The sequence below is a fragment of the Heterocephalus glaber genome, unplaced genomic scaffold (genome assembly GCF_053883595.1).
Source record: "Heterocephalus glaber isolate CG9 unplaced genomic scaffold, H.glaber_assembly_v1.0 deba00001593, whole genome shotgun sequence".
In the NCBI taxonomy this organism is placed as follows: Eukaryota; Metazoa; Chordata; class Mammalia; order Rodentia; family Bathyergidae; genus Heterocephalus; species Heterocephalus glaber.
In genome coordinates, this window is record NW_028258368.1 from 10,680,940 (window position 1) to 10,703,924 (window position 22,985).

General features: G+C 38.2%; 1 protein-coding gene across 1 annotated transcript; it reads left to right on the plus strand.

Moving 5' to 3' along the window:
• Window positions 1-14: 14 nt before the first annotated feature.
• Window positions 15-15,478, plus strand: Mpc1 (mitochondrial pyruvate carrier 1). Its single transcript, XM_087193523.1, has 5 exons — window positions 15-214; window positions 1,639-1,642; window positions 13,656-13,752; window positions 14,532-14,664; window positions 14,956-15,478. Exons 1-5 carry the CDS (start codon window positions 144-146, stop codon window positions 14,978-14,980), a joined length of 330 nt encoding a protein of 109 aa, XP_087049649.1. The 5' UTR covers window positions 15-143; the 3' UTR covers window positions 14,981-15,478.
• The last annotated feature ends 7,507 nt before the right edge of the window (window positions 15,479-22,985 follow it).

A 22,985-nucleotide genomic window follows, 5' to 3' on the forward strand; every position in this document is an offset into this window, starting at 1 on the left:
GACGTAAGGCGTGGCCAACTGTCGTGAGGCGGGCCCGCGGGGCTAGAGCTCTCTGGGCCGCAGCTGGGTCAGTGTAGTGTCATTGGGCTCCAAGGAGCGTCTGCGGCGCGGGGAGTAGGAGCGGCCTGGGTCTAGACACTGCCATGGCTAGCGCTCTGGTTCGGAAAGCGGCGGACTATGTCCGGAGCAAGGACTTCCGGGACTACCTCATGAGGTGAGGCAAGCAGCCGGCGGAGGCGGAGGCGGAGTCTGGGAGGGGCTCCCGCGAATAGGGCCGGAGGGCGCGGTGGGACCCTGCCGCGCTGAGCCGGCGGCCGTGGGAACGCACCTCTTGTGCGGGGTGACAGGGAAGGTGCCCTTCTCACCTGGTGATAGAGGATGCCCTCTCGGGCCAGGTGACAGCGGGATGCCACTTCCGTTCGGTGACAGGGGACTCTCCTTTCGGGCAGGGTGACAATAAGGACTCCCCTTCCCCTGATGATATTGAGGCGCTCCTCCCATTCGGCGACTTAGGAAACGGTCCTTCCGGGCGGGGTGACATTGGGGACACCCCTCCCCCCAGTGACATTGGAGCACTTACCCTTCGGTGACAGAGGGGACATTTCTCCCTGGTGCGGTGGCAGTCAGGACGCCCCTCTTTCCCGCTAACACTGGGAACAGAGGGGATGCTCTCTGGAACGGTGACAATGGGGACACCTCTCCCTCCGGGTGACCCTGGGCACCCCTTTTGGCCAAAGGCCTAGAACGGGTGGCTGTGGGCTCAGGCACCGCCCCTGGTACCTGCGAGCAGGTGTTCGGCCGCAGCGCCGGGCGTAGGACAGGAAAGGGCTGTGGAGGCTGTTGCAGGTGCGGGCGAGGGCGCCTTCTCGTCCTCGTCCTCCGAATTTAACCCCGCTCGCGTTGCAGATGAGCCTCTAACCTGAGTCCAGAGCTTGCTTTTGTGATACGAAAACAGAATGTGCTATAAGGAGGTCTTTTTCCCTTTTTCCAGTTTTAAGGACTACACGCGCGAGAACGAATATGGTTCAAATGCCTTTATTTACGAGTATTCTCTCAACCAAAGTAAACTGATGTGTTTCTAAAAACATACCTTTTTTAAAAAGTTTTCTTTTCCATGGACTCTTCCTTTTATTCTAATACAAAGGAAGTTCCTTCGAAAGACTTGACAATTCAGTAATTTATTTTTACTTCCAGTCTTGAGGTGCCGATTTTTCTTAAGTATCTAACATAACTTTGAAACCATTTAAAGTTATTTAGGAGCATAGTTTTAGTGTTTTTATTTTCATATGATCTTAAAGCTAGGTAACTGCAGGTCTGTGTTTCTTTTTTTATTCTTTCTCTTTTCATTAGTTAATAGTGTATTAATGAGGTAAAGTGATGAAAGCCTCGGAGAAACAAGTCCTATTATAACGATCCAGAGGGTATTGTATAAAGGCAACTTGATTACAGCAATTAAGATAAATTTTCTAAATCCCAAATTTTAGTTCAGATACTTTTTACTCCTAATTTTACAAAGGAGTAGAGTAATGAAATTTTAATCTGTTGTATGGTAAACTTGGAAACAGTAGCTTCACCCGACTCTCCAGAAAAGAAATTTCAATGCTTAAATAGGACTGATTAATTAAAATGAATGTTTAGTACTGTGGAGCATAGCAGTTTATCAGGTTAATATGAGGAAAATTTGAGCAAAGTAGGAATGTAAAGACATATTCTTAGTCCTTACAGTTAAATTTCTTTACTGCATTGAACATTACATTCTTTAGCTTTTCATTAATGTCTCCTTTTTGTATAATAAGCCTTCCTAATAGTTAGGTACAGCTAAGGATAGCATATGGTATGATTAAGAATAAAGTTAATTATGCCTTAGGAATATAAAGGTTCTACTATTTATTACTCAACAGTTCTATTACATAAGAATATATAAATATATATATTACATAGGAATATATATATATAGGCAAGAGTTCTGCCAATAATTAAATCATTTAAATATGATGTCAATGTTAAATAATATTAAGTAATGACTGAGTTTTGTTAGATGAATTGATGGTGATGTTAACGCAAGTGATGAGTTTGAGTGTGAGCAATGGGTTTGAATCATAGCCCTAAAGTCTTCTAGTTTTGTGAACTTGGCCAAAGCTCTTGTGCTTTGGCAGCTGTTTAGTGATGCAGCACAGTGCTTGACAAAACTAAGTTTTTAGCTGATTTTTAAATTATAATTAATATTGCATGTTTAATCTGGATTTACTCTGGCTGTCTTCTTGGCAACCCTTTTTTTCTCTTTTTTTAAACTTCAGAATATTCTAAGTTCACTTTTTTGTTGTTTATTTTTATTTTTTGTTCTTTTATTTTGTTTTTTGGAGACAGGGTCTTGCCATGTAGTTCAGGCTAGCATTGAACTCACTGTGTAGTCCAGGCTGGCCTCAAACATGTAGCAATTCTCCTGCCTCAGCCTCCTGAGTCCTGGGATTACAGGCATGGACCACTACACCTGGCTTATGCTCACTTTATTACAGGAGCCATTTGGTGGGAACATCTCTCTTTTCTCATCAATAAGGACTTTGAATCAAGAACTTCCTGTTTTCTATTTCAGTATAGAAACTAATTCTCACTTGTAGTAACAAAGTTAAAGAAGCTAACCTTAGCTCTTTTCTCCTCTCATTCTTTTTGGATTTTTAGTTTAGAAGAATAAATTAGAATGCACAAACAAATTTGAGGTAGTAAATATATTTTAGAACTGAGTTAACATCTGTATAGATTTATTCTAGAGATTAACTTCCCTTAATTTTAATATACATGTTACAGTAGAGGTGAATGGGGACACATACACACTTTTATTAGGTTAGAACCTAGATCATACGGTGTTTTAAAATCTGTTAATCATTAGCACACTTACAAATTTGAGGTTAGTGAGATGTTTACAGTGAATGTTCTCAAGTTAATAAAGTGTCCTATTCTAAGTTAACTTTAATGTTTGAATTTCTAGGACAGCTTTAAGAATTTATACTCATTACTCAGGTAAAAAGTTACAATAGAATAAAAGGGAATGTTTCCCAAACTTATGGAATATTAGTTAGAACAGATTTTAGAAATCAGATAGTCCAGTGCTTCACTTGTCACATGAGAAAATTGATATCCAGACCAAACAGACAACTTAAGAAGTTCTCAAACTTGTGAAGCCAAAAGAGAAGTGTCAGTTTGGGAATTAAAGTTGAATAGTCATGCATAGAAATGGTTTTAAATGGAAATAAGGTTTTAGATACTTTTTACTGTGCATCTCTGTTCTGTTTTACAAACTGCTTCTCACACTCTGCCTTTACACTCTTTGAGCACTTGCCTGACATGTAATTGGCTAGAAATTTAATCAAACTGAAAGTGTTTAAAGCAAGACTGGCCTAATGGTCTCTTGATACCTGGATAGTCCAGTTTAAAGAGGTCTTTACTGTCATTTAATTCATTTTTAGCCAGCTAAATATACAGTTAAACATCACACATTCTACTTATTAAAACTCTTTCTCATCTTAATTTAAACTAGAAAATTGGATAAAATTTGATAATAAATGAAATCTAGGTGAGCATTTTTAGCACAGTATAGAGTTACAATCTAGAATATCTCAAAATCCTCCCTGACTCTACATACTACTATAAAAAGACTGGGGTAGGCCTCAGTTGATTCCTTTTACTATTGTGAAAGTATTAAAGTAAATTATAAATAAGCTTATAGGTTAGTTGTAAATTCCCTTATTATTCCCTGTACCTCTAGAGAAAGCTGTCAATTCTTGTTATTTTATGCAATAGGAGACTAGGATTGGCAGTACTCAGCAGACAAAGAATTAAAATGAGCTTAGAAAAAGCCTTGAGCCAACCAATGACTATTCCAAATTAAGGGAAAGCAAAGTTAAAGTCTTTTCCAAGGTAGTCCTCTTGCATCACCCTGTTTCATCAAACTTTAGATTGCAATAATAATAGAAGTACTTGAAAATACTTTATTAGAAGGGTAGTACTTAAGTGTGTTTCCCAGTATAGACTCCAAGAATTAACAGTAGATGACTCAACTGTCTATAAAAAATGTAAATACCCTATCCTAAGAAAGAATAACTATGAGAAACTCAGATTTTTCCAAGTTCTGACTAGACAAGGATGCCCCACTCACTAGTATTTATTGGGGTTTTGTTTGGTGCTGGCAGTCAAACCCAGGGCCTCGTACATGCTAAATAGACCCTCTACCAATGAGCTACATCTCCATCCCACCACTGCTTTTTAACATTATACTTGAAGTCTTGGCTAATACAGGAAAATAATTTTTTAAAAATGCATATTGAGAAGGAAGGAGCAAAACTATCTTTGTTAGCAGATAATATAGTCCTCCATAGAGAAAATCTGAAAGAATTAATGAATTTGTGGAACTAATAAGTAATTATGGGAAGGGTTAAGATACAGTGTAGATTTTTGTTTCTTTGTTTATATTTTTTTGAGATAGGGTCTTGATATGTAGTTCAAGCTGGTCTTGAATTCACTATGTAGCCCATGCTGGCCTTGTACTCGGGATCCTCCTACCTCAGCCTCCTTAGTGTTGGGATTATAAGCAATTAAGATACAATGTTATGCCGGGGATTTAGCTCAGTGGTTTCGCCGCCTGCTGTGCAAGCGCAAAGACTCGAGTTCGATCCGTGGTACCAAAGGAAAAAAAAAAAGATACAATGTTACATGGAAACAAAGTCTTTGTAAATAGGGAAGGATGGAGGGGGTGAAGGGAGGGCAGGGGTATTGGGAAAAAAATAAGAACCAAGATACATCATGTAAAGGTACAAGATCCCAATGATGAATGTAACTGTATTGTATACCTAAAATGTACCAATAAACTAAATGTGAAAAAAGATACAATGTTAATATACAAAAGTTAATTGCTCTCCCATATACTGGCAATTTATGAATTAAAAAACAGTACCATTTATTGGGCCGGGGATTAAGCTCAGTGGTTCTGGTGCCTGCCTTGCAAGCACAAGGTCCCAAATTTGATCCCCGGTACCAAAAAAACAAAAAAAAACAACAACCATTTACACTACACCCCCTAAAATGAAATACTTAGGTATAAATCTAGATAATATGTATAAGATCTATATGAAGAAAACAATGAAAGATGCTAAAGAACTAAATGAATGGAGAGATATTTTATATTCATGGGTAGGAAGATTCAGTGTTGTCAAGGCAACTTAGCAAGACCTTAATTCAAAAGTGGAGGCAAGTCTGGGATATAGTTCAGTGTTCCCTGGGTTCAATCCCCATGTCATCAAAAAAAATTTTTTTAAAGAAGAAAAAGTTGCTGTAAGGTTATAATAATCAAAACAGTATGGTATTGACAAAAGAATAGACAAATAGATCAATGGACTAGAATGGAGAGCCTAGAAATAGACCCATGTAAATTAGTCAACTGAACTTGACAAAGGAGCAAAGGCAAATGATATAATAGAGATAGTCTTTTAAACAAATGGTGGTAGATATACATATGCAAAAAATTTTTTTAAAACTGGACACAGACTCTCTACCTGTAACAAAATTTATTTAAAATTTACATTTGCAGCTGGATGTGGTGGTACATTCTTACAATCCCAGCACTGAGGAGGCTGAGGCAGGAGGATCACCATAAGTTTGATATCAGGCTGGGCTACATAGTGAATTCAAGGTCACCTTGAACTACATAGTGAGACTGTGTCTCAAAAACTAACTAACTAAATAAATAAATAAAAATAAATAAATAAAAAGCAGGCAAAAGATCTTAGCAAATACTGTACCAAAAAGATAGATGGCAAATACGCATACAAAAAATATTCCACATCATGTATCATCAGGGAAATGTAAACTAAAGCAACATACCATTTAACACCTATTAGAACAGTCAAAATACTCTACACTAACACCACCAAATCCCACTGAGGATGTGTAGCACCGGGAACTCTCATTCACTGTTGGTGAGAATGCAGAATGATTACAAGCCACTTTGGAAGGCAGCTTTCAGTTTCTTAGAAAAATAAACCTACTTTGACCATACAATCCAGTAATTATGTTCCTTGGTATTTACCCAGGGGAGTTGAAAACTTACATCCACACAAAGATCTTCACATTGTTGTTTATAGCAGCTTTATTCATAACTGCCAAAACTTGGAATCAAACCAGACATCTTTAGTAGGTGAATGGAAAAGCAGTGGTACCTCCAGGTAATATAATATTATTCAGCAGTGAAAGGAAATCAGTTGTAAAACCATGAAAAGGCATGGAGGAAACTTAAGTGCCCATTACCAAGTGAAAGAAACCAATCTGAGAAAACTACAAGTTGTACCTGGCTCCAACTATATGCATTATGGAAATGGCAATATTGTGGAGATGGTAAAAAGAACAGTAGTTGCCAGTAATGAGAGCGGAGGGAGAGACAGAGAGCACAGAGGATCTTTAGGATAAGAGGATCTTTAGGATAGTGGAACCCCTATATGACGCTGCAATAATGGATACATGCCATTATACCTTTATCCAAACCCAGAGAACATATAGTTTCTCCACTTTGAGAATTTTTTTTTCTCTTCAGATTTTATTTGAAATCTAATTCAAACTGACAATCCACCTTGAGAATTTAAGATCATAAGTAAGCCCAAGTAAGTGATGGTGATCAATCCTTCAACTGTCTAGAAAGGGAGATAGTGAGGGCTAAAGAGAAAAAGACAATAGAAACTTGTATAATTTCAAAGTATGTTGGCTGGGAGGTCAGTGCCTCAGAGTGGTCAAAGACAGTCACTCCAAGTTTGCCACTATTTATTGGGTTCATGCAATAACTGGAGGGAATATCAGATGACTCAGAGGGCAGTGGTAATCTTATGTTGAGGAGGATTTTATAACTGGAGGGAGCATCAGATGACTGGGAGGGTGAAGGTAATCCTGTGGCAATGAGGATCTTACATAGATGAGGAGCTTATGTTGATGAGGACAGTGAGATAAGCAAAACCTCTTACAACAGTAGGTGGGAAGAGTTAAACTGATAAGGAATTTGTCCCTCCCCAGGTGAAAGCTTTTTTTTTTTAATTACTAATTGGTGCTCAAAGCAGGGTGTCTTTAGCTGATATAATCTTACCCTACAGCATCACAGTATCACGGGACCATTGAGGCCTCAGCTGTGACTGGAGGCAGACCAGAGCTTTCTATATGCCACAGCCGGCCCACAGGCAAGAAGACTAGGCATCAGACAGCCCTAATCATAATTTAATTGTGAAATGATTTGCCCCCAAAATTATGTAGAATGGCTCCCAACACCCAAGAAATTTCTACTAGTATTTTTCTTTTTGTTACTTTCATTAAAATAAAAGCACTAGGGCCAGGGATTTAGCTCAGTGGTGCCACTGCCTGCCTCAAAAGCGCAAGGGCCTGAGTTTAATCCCCGGTACCAAAAAATAAAGAATAAAAACATAAAAGCACCATACCTAATAGAAAATTAAGGATATTTTCTACAGCTTTATATTGGTGTTCCCAAATCACAGTGTATATGTGATTACAAATTTATCTTTCTTTGTAACAGGTATTAATATATACTAAGAGCACCCGCCACCCCAGTTAGCTCTGCCCAGAAATGCTTTTAAATTTTTTTTAAAACAGAAGAGAAAACATACAAAATACATTAATGCCTCATGCATGGGAATATTAGACACCTATTTTTAAATTTTTTTTTAACTGAGTAGTTGATTCATGTTTTAGACAATGCTGACATAAAATTGAGGAATGTTGAGTTATAGATTTTTGTGTTTAATGTTAAAGCTTAGAATGACCATTCTCAAATTGTTTTACAATCAGTAAACCTCTATTAAAGTGAAGCTGTGACTATTATTTTTCTGAGCATATTCATGTAGAACTTTTGGATTGAGTAGAGTAGGGGGGCAAAAATTAATTTTTTATTCACATATTTTTGTAGTCAATATTAAGATCACCTGCTATAAAATAGGATATAATTGAACTATTGTATGATTTAAAGAGTCCTAGATTAAAAACTGAATTATCTATTTTAATCTTTTTTATGGCAGTGACAAAACACCTTAGGCTAGGCACTTTATATGAAAAAGAGGCTCATTTAAGTTACAGTTTGGGAGGCTGAAAGTCCAAGATCAAGTGGGCCCACCTTGGCTGTGTCACATGACAAAGAAACAAAGTTATTGGCAGCATGCAGAAGGGGCCAGTTCATGGGATGACCTTGCTCTATAACAATATGCTCTTATGAGAACTTACTCCATAAGGCCAACTGATTTCGCCTCAGTGACCTAATTACCTTGAACTAGGCCTGTTGTGGTTTAGATTTGCAATGTCCCTCACAACTCTCATGTACTCAGAGATGAGGCTTTTGAAAAGTGGCTGGGTCATGAAGGCACAGTTCTCATTGGTGGATTCATCCACTGATGAGTTCAGCCACTGAGTGTGATGTTTGGAGATAAGGCCTGATCAGAAGAAACAGGTCACTGGAGGTATGACCTGGAAAGGTATATCTCCCTCCCTGTGTCTTCCCTCTTCTCTCTGCTTCCTGGCCACCATGATGTGAGCAGCTTTCTTCATCCCAGGCCCTTTCACCGTGCCCTTTATGCCTTGGAAGCAGCCAGCCAAGGACTATAACTATGAGCCAAACTAAACCTCTCCTCTAAGTTGTGGATGTCAAATATTTTGCCCTAGCAAGGAGAAAGTGACTAAGACAGATTTTGATATAAGGGGTAGGGTCATTGCTGTGACTATACCTGACCATGTGGTTCAAAAGCCTTGAAATGGTTCATCATAGGAGTTTAGAAAGGTTTGGAGATGCAGGATAGAAAAGACTTGGAATGGTATAAACTGAGCTTAATGGAAAATTCTGGCTTGATCTCAGAAGACCAGAATGCTAATAGAAATGCAGATGGTAAAGGCCAGGCTCAGGAGGTTTCATTTGGGAAAAAGGACTCCATTGGCAAATGGACTGAAGGCAAAAAATTTGTATACATTTGCCCAGGTCTTTAGACTTTGTGGGAGACTGAAATTAAGGGCAGCAAGAGCAGATTAATTAATCTGGTAGAGGAAATTTCAAGGTAGCCCAGCATTCAGTCTGTTGCAGTGGTACTTGTGACTGCTTTCATCCAGGTTTACAGTGAGAATTAGGAACAAAAAGCCCATTTGAAAAGTTTGGCACTTCACCAGAAAAGAAGTACCTGCAAAGTTGGGGGAAAGGAGAGCATGGTTGTTGAAAAGATTAGCATTAAAATGAAGCCAAGTACTTTGCATCGGAATAATAGGAAAAAATGCCTTAAAGGAATCTCAGGAATCAGACCCCCATGCTTTCCTTCCCAAGCTCAAAGGTACAGAACTATAAAGTTTTGAGAAGAGAGCCTGGACCTCCTTAAAGATCGGTTTCCCAAGAAAACAGCTAAGATAAGTCTGTACCTTTTAAGGATTGTCACCTCATTACTGTCGCTCTGTGGACCAAACTCCAGCACATGAACCCTTGAGGGATAAAGCACATCCAAATTATAGTAATCTCCAAGTTGAAACTTTATATTTCAAGTATTATGCCTTTTAAAATATTTTATAGGGAATAAAAATGCCCTTGATAATTTCTAGTTACATAAAAGGCTTGCATTCTCATCCTATTTTAGGGATATTTTAGGGAGAGTAATGTTGTGGGTAACTGTTCTAGCTAGGTTATGTTGTCTGATCTGGTGAGGTAATTGATGCCTCTCTGCTAAAAATGCTGTGCTCAATTTGTATTTGTTGTGAAATATAATTTTGATATAATTTATTAGACAAGACTTTAGCTGTGGATATTTCATAATGGAATCTATTTGAAGTATACTAGCACCATGAACGATTATATTTGTGTTACAAATTAGAAATTCTGTGACCTCTAAATTAAAACAACACACAAAGTTGTTTAGACTTGAATGCATAAATAAAGAATGTTATTATTTTATTTCAATAACTTTTAAGTAGCTAAACTTTGAGCTTTTGGCTGAATAGTTGTACTGTATTCTGGCAAAATAAATTACCGTTTCAGAAATCAACTTAACTTGCTATACAATTTTTGATGTTTTTAAAAGATAACAGGGTTTCACTGTCCATTCATTTTACAATTGATAATTACTTTAAATTCCCAGCACCACTTTAGATAACTCAGCAGTAACAAATATGCACACCTCCATGGGCTTTACAATCTGGTGAGATTGCAGCAGTCAGTAGAAATGGAAAGTTCATTGTTAGTAACATCTGCAGTAGAGCACCTCTCTCCAACTTGTCCTTTCCCAATAAGTACCCTTCCAAGGTTGTGCTGTCCAACTTAAGAGCCACAAGCCACAGGATGCTACTGAGTATTTGGAATGTGGCATGTTCAAAGTGTGACTATAAAGTACACACCAGGATTCAAATAGTACAAAACAACATAAAATATCTAATAATTCTTACTGATTACATGTTCAAAATATTTTTATAATTAGAATAAACTAATAAAACTTTTGTTATTACTTTTTAAAATATGATTTATAGATATTTTAAAATTACATGTGAGTATGTGGTTTTATAATGTACATTATGTTTGGACAGCTCTGCTCTAAACATTAAGGTTACTTTAATAATTTTAAGATTTAATTTCATAGGTCAAAGTTATTACTAGAAATACTATTTAATCTAAAAAAAGAAGAGAAAATATACTGCAGTCCTGTTACTAAATCTTGAATATGTGTAAAGTTAAAGTAACCTGTAGAACCAGCTCTTTGCAACCGTCTGATCTTTTTTTTTTTTTTTCCATGTCTTCCCTGACTGAACCTTTGTGACTCCTCACAAAATAGTACGGTAAGAAAATTGTTTCTATGCATTCCAGGCTCTTAGAGACTTTCTGCATTAGCAGAGCTATGGACAACTGACATGATATCCTTTGTTTGGGGAGGCCTATCTAGTCACCCTGCTAGACAGTGAGCTGTGGGTGAGTGCTCCCCCATGCTCTGTCTCTGTGAGGATCATGTGTAGGGTGCTGTGGCTCTCTTGTGTAGAAAGGACCACGTGATGTTTGAATGACTACAGTCACTTCAGAGCCTGGCAGCTGGTGAAAGGAATAGAAAGGAGAGGAAGCAGGGAGTGATGGTTCTTTCTGTAGCATGGAGCTTGCTTTCATGGCTTGATTTCCCCAAAATGCTACTTGTTTCTTTTGGAAATTTTTACAGTCATAATTAAGAATTATAATGGAATGAAATTATATTCCCATCCTATCCAAAACACATTAATTTCCTCTTGAAATATTAATCATGAAATTCCTTATTTTTCTAGAAATTGACTGAGTAGATCAAACATGTTATTCTAAACAAAGGAAGAGAGAATTTTGTAGTTAATGGAAAGTATGCATTAAAAACTTTCTAAGGTTAGGTATTTAGCAAACTAAAGCAATTTATACCTTTTGTGTGTGTGTGTGGTTTTGTTTTGTTTTTGCTGTTCTGGGAATTGAATGCAGAGCCTCATACATGGTAGCCAATTAATCTAACACTGAATACACCCCCAGCCCTTTGATTTCTTTTTGTTTTGGAAGAGTTTTTGGTTGTTGGTGGTGTTTTGAGACAACGTCTCATACGTTGCCCAGGCCCTCAGGCTTTCTAGTAAGTAGGATTATAGACATGCTCCACTGTGCTGGGTTTCGTGTTGTTTAAGGAATATAGTTTAGATATAGCTCAACATTTACAGTTGTAAGTAGTATATACAGTTCTTAGCTTGCAGAACAGTCTTGTATAATCTAACATAAACTTTTAATATCATCATTTAACGAAGGCTGCTTAAGCTTTTGGATCTATGCCATTATCTGTTACTGCAATGAGAGAGGGCACATGTGCACTTGGTGGTAGATAAACCATGGTTGAAAGCCCCTCTTAGAATAACTCTTCAGGGGGTCTATTACCGTCCTCCAAGTCTGTGCATGAAAAAGTAGACACTGAGACCACCATGCACTACACTGCAGTGGGAAGACATTTAAACAGGAAAAGAGACAAAAATAGACCAAATAGAGAGAGGCCTGGTCAACAAAGGAGGAAAAAGAAAATGAATATGGAATAACAGAGTTAAAAAATAAAATGTCACCCAATAAAAGGACAGGTAGAAAAAGAAGTAGGTAAAGTGGGTAATGGAGAAATAAGTACTTTTCTTACAAAAGTATGGGGAGTAAAAAGCAAGGAGAAAAGGCTATACTTTATCTAAATATAAGAAATTAAAACTTCAGTGTTTTACTCAGATAAGAATATATATAAGACTAAGTAGACAGCCCAGAATCTCAGAGATTCCTTAAACCAACCATGCCTAGAGAGATTATAACTGAAATTCAACCCTGAAGTTCTTGCCATGCTGCCTGAACAGGAATTTTGATGTAGAAAGCATGGGTCTCACAGTTCATAGTTCAGATATTAAGTAAGCATTTCAAAATATTCTTACATAAAAAAATCATGCCAGATGTAATTCTCATTTATTTTTCTTGTATATCCCTTGGTTTCTCATTTCTTAGGGTACTTTGGATTTTAACTACCCCTACTCAATAATAGAAAAGCAAGGTCTAGAAATGTATTCCACAGTCAGAATTTTTACTGTGATACACAGAAGTCCTGTGAGGACCACTTTCACTGTTTAATGTTCTGATATTTAAAGGGGGCATTTAACCAACAATGTGTGGTTTCTTTCAGATTTTAAAATATTTATAAATCTCATATAAAGAGCAATTTTAATGGATAAAAGCCATAGGCCTTATTTCTTTAGCCTCAGAAATTAAATTGGACATGGCTACTTTACACACCGACAACTTAATTTTGATAACCTTGGGTGGTCGTAGTTGCAGAGTGAAAAACTGTTGGTCCATTTCTTTACTGTAAATTTTTACTATTCAGAAGTATTTTTTCCAATCTTAATTTCTTAATATTTGGGATCCTGAGTGTTGACTTCTGAGTTCTCTGATCTTAGTATAGCTCATATGAATTGAAAAGCATTCTCTTCCTTTATTAAGTTCCTTTCTTCAGAAAAGGTATCCAATCTGGGCGTGGTAGTTCACACCTGTAATCCCAGTGCTCCGGAGGCTAAGACAGGGGGATCCTTGCAAGTTCAAGGCTAGGCTGGGCTACATAGTAAGTTCAAGGCCAGCCTGAACTACATGGCAAGACCCTGTCTCGGGGGAAAAAAAAAGAAAGAAAGAAAAGGTATCCAGTTTAAGTTCTGAATTTTACGAATCTTTAACAAATATAAAAATTGAAAAAAGGCATTTTGATAGATTTAAACATATTATGGAGAATAATCCTAATAAGGTCTAAATTATAACAAAAGTGAATTGTGTGAGTAGTTTTATTATTAAATTGTCCAAATGGGACACATTGCTGAGTGGTAATCTGAAAATCGGTAGGGACGTTAGTAAATTGCCAAATCCTTTCTAGCACTGGGCTCTCTTGGTAGAACTGCTAACTCATATGAAAACACTTGAACAATCAAACCTCACTATTAACCATCAATAAATTAACCCAGCAAACTTGCAAAATGTAAAGATGAAGCTTGCTTTCACATATTCACATTGTTTGAACTGAGGGAAATTTCAGCTGTTTATAGTTCCACCCTAACTTTTTCCTCTTCCTTCTTCTTTTCTCATTTTTTTGTAGCACTTTTGGGGCCCAGTAGCCAACTGGGGTCTCCCAATTGCTGCCATCAGTGACATGAAAAAGTCTCCAGAGATTATCAGTGGGCGGATGACATTCGGTAAGGACTCAGACTGGGATAAGGAGGACTATACACCTACGAGAGCCTTTGCTTATATCCTACATTCATAGCACTAAATGCTATGTTATGATCACTGTTAGAAAGTCACTTAAAAGAATATAATGGCACTGAAGAGTATACTACCTGTCTATGCGACGGAACAGGATTTGAAGTATTTGAGATATACTGACATCCCATTTGCCTTTCAGATTTAGTACATCCAGTTGAAGAATGTGTTGTTTTAATAGCCAGCCCAACAGATTTATATTGTAAACTCAGTTTGGCAAAGTGTCACTAAGCTTACTTGAAAACCCCAATATTTAAACATAAAACCGTTATTGAAGGAATAAATAGCAATTCTTTCAGATAATGGGTTATAAACAATTCTAGGGAGACAGAAAAAACAGCAGGAGCTAATTTCAACTTATTCTCACAAATATTTTTCTAAAAAAATAGTTAATAACAAAAGGGCCCACAGTACAGTAAAATATTTCATGAACTTTCCATTCCTAGAGGCATGTAAGCAATAGCTTTTACCATCTTCTAAGGTTTAGCAAAAGAGTTCTTTTTGACTAACAAAATTGACCTATTAATCTCTGTGGGCCTCTCAACCCTAAGTTGTGTGTGTGTGTGTTTGTGTGTGTGTGTATGTGTGGTGCTAGAAATCAAACCCAACACCTTGTGCTTGCTAGGCAAGTGCTCTACCACTGGGCTACATCCCCAGCCCCCTGAGTTTTCTAGGTGAGTTACTGATGTTCTTTGCTTTGATATTTTTGCAGCCCTCTGTTGCTATTCTTTGACATTCATGAGATTTGCCTACAAGGTACAGCCTCGAAACTGGCTTCTGTTTGCATGCCATGCAACAAATGAAGTAGCCCAGCTCATTCAGGGAAGTCGGTTGATCAAATACGAGTAAGCAGATTCCAGTTTAATTATTTTTGTTTGGGGGAATTGGGGTCAATGAAATTGAAATCTTATCTTAAGAGGGAGTAGGGAACTTGGGTATGAGGCAGTGGGGAACTTGTCTAGATGGGGAAACCTGACTTATTAAACATCAAAGTTAACAAAAAATAGGAGATTACTGTTTTTATAAAATCATAAGGCATAATAAATGTTAGTTAAAGGTGTCTTTGAAAGTCATGTAGAGTCTCAGCCTGGCAGTGAAATTGGTTTTTCATTTGATTTCTTTGTGATTATTTCCAGAATGAGTAAGAAGGCATCTGCTTAGCAATGGGAAGAACCAGCTCTTTAAGGGACAGCACCCTAGCCACTGCTACCAACTCACAGATTCCATCAGCATAAATAGTCTTGCTAAGGAGAAAACAAACAATGCTATTTTTACTACCCATACCATTTTTATATAAATAGCTGAGAGTCCCTAAACCAACTCTCTGCTGCCTTATGATACTGATTATTTTATTTCTCTTTGTGAAGAGTAGCTCAAAATATGCAACTAATTTAATAATTTCTGATGATGGTTTTATCTGCAGTAATATGTATATTATCTAGTATTAGTGAAAAATTAAAGAGAACAAAATTTTGTAACTAGTTGCACTTAAGTCCTCAAAATCCTTGGCTTTTTATTTAATGACCACATGCTATCCAATAGCTGACCATACACCTAAAATCTGATTTCCTGTATTTCAAAAGTATCTGTGTATTTTCATGCAGTGTGTATATTAAGATGCTGTAACTTTATGGCAATAAATGATTTAAATATTTGTTATATGAGTATGACTATCTTGTTATATTTGTTAGGAAACTTAAGAACTGTATACCTGAAAAGATGCAGGTGAAAAACAGAAGGACAGTATTAAAATAATAGTGGTTGCATGGTGGAAATGTGTAAGCAAAGACTTGGGTTGATGTAAAACCTGGTTATTTTAAAAGCCCAATAGTATATAGAACTGGAAGGCCAGTTTCTTCTGGAAAACACCAGAGCCCCGGCTATTCAGAATGTATGTGCCCTGGGGTCACCAGCCTGTTCTTTCTTTGGGGCCTCACTCACCCCTTCTTATAGAGGGAGCATAGTGCAGAAGCTGTGAAATACCCGGTGCTTTGTAGGATCAGGCCATTCCATCTGCCCTTGGCTCCCTTCCTGCCAGTGCATCTGGGGCCATGGCAGGACAGACTCAGCTGGGAACAGTGCCAATCCCTACCTCCCTTGGGCTCATTCTTCCACAGTAAGCTAGAGTTGAAGTTGGTTAAAGGAACCAGTACTGGGCCCATGAATTGTATCACTAAGTTTAACAGTTTATTTTATTTTATTTTATTTTATTTTATTTTATTTATCATATAAACCACACAGGCAGAACATAACAACCATGACCCTTCTAGGCCTTCTTCTTCTTGGCCCAGCATGGCCTCCAGATTTATCCACCACCAAGTTTTGTAGTTTTGAATCGTTCTCTTCCACCTGGAGTACTGAGGAGCAAGGAGATTCTTCACACATTCTCAGGAAGGTTGGCCAGCTTCTCACAGGGGTGGCATTGAGGTACACCAGCTACAAGCACAAAGAGCTGCAGGGATGCACGAGTAATTGCTACAGGAAATAAGAGCAAGAGAGGCCATGATGGGAGTTCAGTCAGTGGTTCAGTCCACTTAGTGACAGGCCCATCAGCCCCTGGAGCTTTGAGGTATAAGCACCCTGTGACCCAGCAATCAGTATCTGCAAATGCAGAAGGCAGCCTCTGAGTGCACTAAGGGAGCCACAAGCACCTTGCTCACTGAGAGCACCACAGGAATCTGAGCTGTCATATTGCACACAGCTGAGCACTAAGGAGACAGCAGCAAGAGAGCAAAGTAAATGACTGAAACAGGGCAGGGTATAGATTTTCCTATTGGAACCTGATTCGTAATTTCCTACAGCATTGAGACCAGCCATGAAGAAATATACTCCAAGATTTTTCTTAAATTTCTCAATTGCTTTAAATTCACCATATCCAACGTCAACTGTTAGCAAAAAGGACACTCAGGACAGCTGGGAGTTCAGCTTATAAGTAGTGGTTTTGTCAAAAGAAAACTAGGAGGTACGCATTTAACCCCAGTGGACTTGGAGACAGAAATCTTGGGCAAAACAAAGACCCAGGCCCTGGGAAGCTTCTACAACTTTTTCCTTTCTCCTGGGAATTCTTTGAGGTTTCTCTTCTGGAGACGTGTAAGTACATTATCTCAGCACTTGGTGAGCATCCAGTTTGTCCCAAGAAAGCAGTGTACATGGCAGTGTTCAGTCTCAAGGACTAGAGCTGAGATCCAGCCTCATCTGCACTGGCTCTAGCCATGGTGACCTCAGCATTCTGGCATGAATTGGAGAACACATCAAGTGATGAAGACACATTGCTACAAGAGGATTGGGATTAAAGTAATGGTGATGGCACGATGAAAATGGCCAACTGCTCACAGGAGTGGCTGTGATGAAAACGTGGCAAGCCAGCCTCTTGATGTAAAAGCCTAATAGTATACTCAGAATCTTAAGTGACTACATAAGACATTCTCCCAAAATAATTCTAAAAATTAAAACCAAATATTTTTAAAGTAACATACAAATAATTTGAAGAGTCAAATGAGTTGTGACTTCCAACATGACTTTGATACCAGCTGTCAACAGTGGAGTACTGAACTGGTCTAGGCGGTAATGGCAGTTCCTTCATAATCCTAGGGCAGAGGTGACAGTTTTGAAGGCTTTCTTGCACAACCCAGAACCTCCAGGCCTGACTATGTCCTGGCCCACAGGGTGCATCCCCAGGCTGCCAGGGTGAGGAAATGAGAGTCAATGGCCTTTTGTTCCCTTAATTCTCTTGAGTGGAGATGCCTTCAGGTCACAGACCTCATCTTTTATAGTCCTCTTTCCACGCTCCATGTAATGGCAATGTAGTTCTGCTACTTTGAACCTGAAGTTTGGTGCCATGACTCTTTTTACATTTTTATTTTGGGTTTCTCAGATATATTCTTAGGTTACTTAGGATGGAGAGTGTACAGACAGGAATGAGAAGCCCAAATTGGCCTAATACCCAAGGACACTGAAATTACATCAGATTGCTGAGAAGACATTTGGTAACGTCAAAATTGTCATTTCTGTTTTAAGGTCTAGGAGAATACTAAACATCTAGGCTGTGTCATCACAAGCAAAGAACAAGCAGCTCTGAGGACAGTCCTGGGGGATTAGTGTCCTTAGAGACTGAGAGAGGTGGAGACTGTAGAGGACTTAGAGAGAAGCCATCAAAGTTAGGAAGGTGCAGTCCTCATGTTTCTGCCCCAGGCAGCTGCTAAGAACTGACCTCAGCCAGTTCGGTTCTGCAGGACTCCCAGCACTTTTTTGTTGTTGTTATTTTTGGTTGATGTAACATTAAGTGCAGGATTGGCTCCTCTGCCAATCTTGTTGGGAAAGCTAGCTGCAGGCCAAAATCTACCTTATCTGCATTTAGCTGAAGTTCATTAGCCTGCAGGCACAGATGCTTGCTCTTCGCCCATAACCTGTTGGGGGAGGGGCTGTGAATTGAACCTAGGGCCTTTTGGTTGAGCTTCTCATTTCCAGCCCTTTTAAAATTAATTAATTCAGAGACAGAGTCTCACTAAGTTGCTAAATTGCCCAGGCTGTGATCCTCTCATATTATTTCTCTCTCCCTCTCTCTGTATTACTGGGATTTGGGAATTAAACCTAGGGCCTTTGCATTGAGCTGCATCTCCACTCCTTTTTTTTTTTTTGGTTCTGAGAATCGAATTCAGGGGCTGGAGCTTGCCAGGCAGACACTGAACTGCTGAACTACATTCCTGGCCCTCCACTCCCTTTTTATTTTTTATTTTGATTCAGGATCTTGCAAAGTTGCCAGGGCTGGGCTCAAAATTGTGATCCTTATGCCTCAGCCTCCAAGAGTGCTGGGATTACAGGTGTATGCCACCAGGCCCAGCTTCTCCCATATTTTTAAAGACCTCCAGCTCATTCTTTCCAGATGCTCTAAAAGCACCGTCTATCTAAAGTTTTTCGGCCACAACTGATAATTCCTACCTAAACTAGTAAGTTCATTAAGGGTGATATAATGATTTTCTATTTCTATTTACAGGGTGGTCTCCTGTAAAGTGGAAGTTTATTAATTATTTGTAAATCGTTCCCCTTACAAATATCCTACTGAAAAGACAGGATACAGGCTCAATTAAATCTATCCTTTTCTATCAAATTTTGCAACTAAGGAATTAGTGTCATGGCTATTTCAGCTGTAATAATTACATTGAATTTTTTGTTTTAAGCATGGTAATAGGCTCATGAATTTTCGTAGATTTAATGCATTTCTAACAACTATGACTATGATTATTTTGGGGGCACTCATGTCATAACTTTGCTCCCAAGGAAACCCTTTAAAGATATCCTTTTGACACAATTCCATTAATCTTCAAAAGCTTCTGTGTTTTCTGGCACAGGATGCCTCCTGCTAACCTGCTTCTTCACTGCTCTGACAAGGAAGGGATATTTTTTCAAGGAGCTCTGGTTAGGAGGAGTGGTGTTGGTAACCAGCAGGGACCCTTGTCAAGCTTGTGCCACCAAAGGGCCACCACTTCTTAGCCACTTCAGTAGACAGTGCCAACGGGAATTTTTCCCTAAAATCACAAATTCATATTAATATTTCCACTTCAATCCTAGCATGATATTTCTGTTCAATTTCTTTGGTTTGAATAATTGAACTGTTTTGTCTTATGCTGAATAACATTTCTCATAAAACAGACATTTCATACTTGTTTTATGTTAGAAAAATAGTTTAACAAAAAATATACCATTATTACCCCAAACTGAAACTATGGAATGAAAGCTCAGAATTTTTTTACATTTCTGTCCTTAGAATGCAACTTCTAAATATGTACATTTAAGTAAACGTTCTAAATTCACTTGAAGTCATTTTTTACTCCATTATGTGAAGACTTATGCCAAAGTAAAATTTAGCAAGGCGGTCCCCCCCCCCACCCGCCCACTGTAACGGCTTCTGTACTCTAGCATCTGCTTGTTCTTAGAAGGTGACACCTGGCTACCAAGGATTGGAGGCCACTCTGCCTATGGCCTTTGAGATGGTCAACCTTCTGTGTCATTCATTCTGGAATAGCTTCAAATTTCCATTCTCATCAGTTAAGCCCAGTGAGCTCTGGGTGAACAATCAATTCTGCCTTTTACCACTGAGTTTCTAGCACTATACTAGAACCTAGATATTTTAACTTTTTGAACTTGCCCTGAGAGATTATCATGTTACAGTTTTATCTTGTGTCCTTTTTAAGTTATGACTCATACCCAAACTTTCTAAATGCCATACTATGTATTTTTGCACCACTGCTTGTATTGTATAAATTCATAAAATATCTCAGGTGACATTCCCTTGACCTAGTGTGACTTGGTGTTTAATTTTCCTATGGGGGCATTTCAATGAGTTATATAATATCTGCAGATTCCACAGGATAAACAAAGATGATGCAAGACTTTTAGGGTTTTTGTCTGAAATTTCCACTCTTTAGTCAAAATGCAGGCTTTGCTTTATTTGTGTACTTCCTAGTACAGCTAAACATTCTTCAAAGGACACTGGAGAGAAATTTCTTTGGTCAGTTTTAACAAGAGGCAAAGATCCATCCCAATACATATAATAGAGAAGCTCCAGACCCAACTGATGACACTTTTGGTGAGGTGCCCTGGAGAGAAGTACACATCACAACCCCAGACACTATTTCCTTAATTTTTGGCCAATAGAAGTAGTAACCTAAATATAATGGGTAAGCTCTAAAATAATGCTGATAGGTTGCCCCCTCTGAGACTTTATGAGTAACACCTATGGATTCTTTTCATGTAAACTTACTGCTTACTGGTAAATGGGCCTAAATAACCAAGGAAGATTAAAAGTCCATTGGCCCCCATGGAAAATCTCCAAATTAATTGGAGAACCTTAGTGTTAAAACAAAGAGTAAATGAATAAAGGGTTTATTTTCAACAGTACTTAGGAGCTTCTAAACACAGCTCAGAAAAAGATGGCATCCCTCCAACAAATTAACACAGTGTCTCTGAACTAAAAAGTCTTTTAGAGCTGCTTCGTCCTCCATGTCTCTGAAGGACTGCTGCCTTGGGGAAGGGAAAGGTGTCTTAAGGGAAAAAAACTAATTTTTGCCCTAGAAGTGAATAGTTGTTCCAAAGTAGGAAAGAGAGATATAGGACAAAACTAAAGACTTGGACAAGTTATGAAAGGCATGAGGAAGTTATAAAAGGACTATGGAAAGAAGTAGATTTTGTGGAAAAATTTTTTTCAATACTAGAAAACAAACTCATCACCTTGCATGCCAGGTATGTACTCTGTTGTGGAAGATTTTATGCATGATTAAATTGGTTAAAATATGTTTTCATAGAGGCTGAGTATCGATATCGAAGGTACATTGGTGTGAAATTTAAGTTTGCTTCCTGCATTCGGCAGAATTTTCTCAGAGCTTTGATTTGGACTTATTGGAAATTAGCAGGTTTGCTTTACTTCAGTTTTAACTCATATTGATCCTATCTAACTGTTTTAAACTTCTCATATGCTTGGCAAACTTTGCCAAGTCAAAGTCCAAAATTAAGTCTTTTCAGTCTACAACTAATTTGGGGACTTCCAGGGGGTGACTGAAAGTCCAAGTGACACATATATTAGACATATACATAAATTTTTAAAAATTTTCTTGATTGATTTTTTTGAGATCGGTTCTCACTATGTAGTCAGTCCAGTGGCTTAGAGCTCGCTCATTGTGTGGCCCAGACTGGCCTCAGACTCACAGCAATCCTCTGGTCTGTGCCTCTCAAGTGCTGAGATTACAAGTGGGTACCATCACATTTATACTTCTATTTGTATGAATGTATTATTAATATATGTTTCAAACTATGTGTGATTTCTAGAAATGTAATATATCCTGGTATATGTTATCAGTCATAATTCTAATGTTATTATATTTTACAGAAATAACCAAACTTGTCTCTAACAATGACTTTTTTTTTTTGGTACTGGGCATCAAACTCAGGACTTTGCGGTTGCGACTAGGTGCCGTGCCACTGAGCTAAATCCCCGGCCATCTAACGACTTTTAATTCTTGTGTACAACTAAGCAGCTTTATTTGGATTCCTTTCTGGAAGGTGTTTGCAAGCAACTGTAATTCTAATTAAAGGAGGTTCAGGGAAAGGACAGAAAGAACTCTAACAAGTATAGGATTCCAATAACTTTGGGCTGGGTAAGAAGTTCCCGAACTCTGATGAAGAAACCAATGGGTTTGTGAAACCACTAACCAAAATCAGGAAGAACAAGAACTGACATGTCACCAAATAAACTGATGAAAAAGAGCTATGGGATTCTATGACCTTCTATTTCAACCTGTTTTTAAGCCCACTAATTTAAACTCCCAAAGATAAAATCTGGCCCTGAAGAAACAAAGAGGTTGCTTCCCTTCATTCTCTAAATGCCTCGGGAGAGACATTCACTCAAATTGGACCTGACTTTATTGGGTCCTAATTGAAACTGAGGCCTCTCTCTTCACCTTAAATCCTGTGCAGAATCTCTTATGAATCCTCCCTTAACCTTCCTGTTTATTTTCATAGTGTTGAAAAAAACTATTTACCAAATACTCCAGATACTCTGCACTTAATATACCAAATTGGCCCTTCCTTAGAAAACATCCCTAAAGACATTTGGCATCTAATCAATCCCTAACTTCCTTAATGCTTTAAAAATTGCACCCGGGCTTTTAATTCTCAGTTTCTCATTCTTTCCCTTATAGACCTAAATTTAGATCTTCCCGAATCTTGATCTTGGAAAAAGAATGCTACAGTCCAAACACCTCACAGTCTCTGGCATTTGTTGGGGAGCTATCTGACTATTGGATCTGTCACTAATACCCTCCTGGAGCTTTTGCTTAAAGCAGTGACCCATTCCTATCATCAGTTTCCCTATTGTGTCCCCATTCCAGACTAGTTATCAAAACCCTCTACATGATACCTCTTACTAAGTATACTTCATATCTTTAGACCCAAATTTAATATTTATTTGGCTACTGTCAGTATTGGTCAGGATTTCAAATGTTCTTTTGTTAGTTATCATTGCCCATTCTGTTTTTGCCTTGTTTAAACTGCATGTCTTTTGTGTATCTCAATATCTTACAACTACTAATAAAACCAAAATAATGGTAGCACATTGCCTAGAAAATATGCAACATGCCATGGCCCCAGTTGACTTCTTGTTATCCTCAGAGAT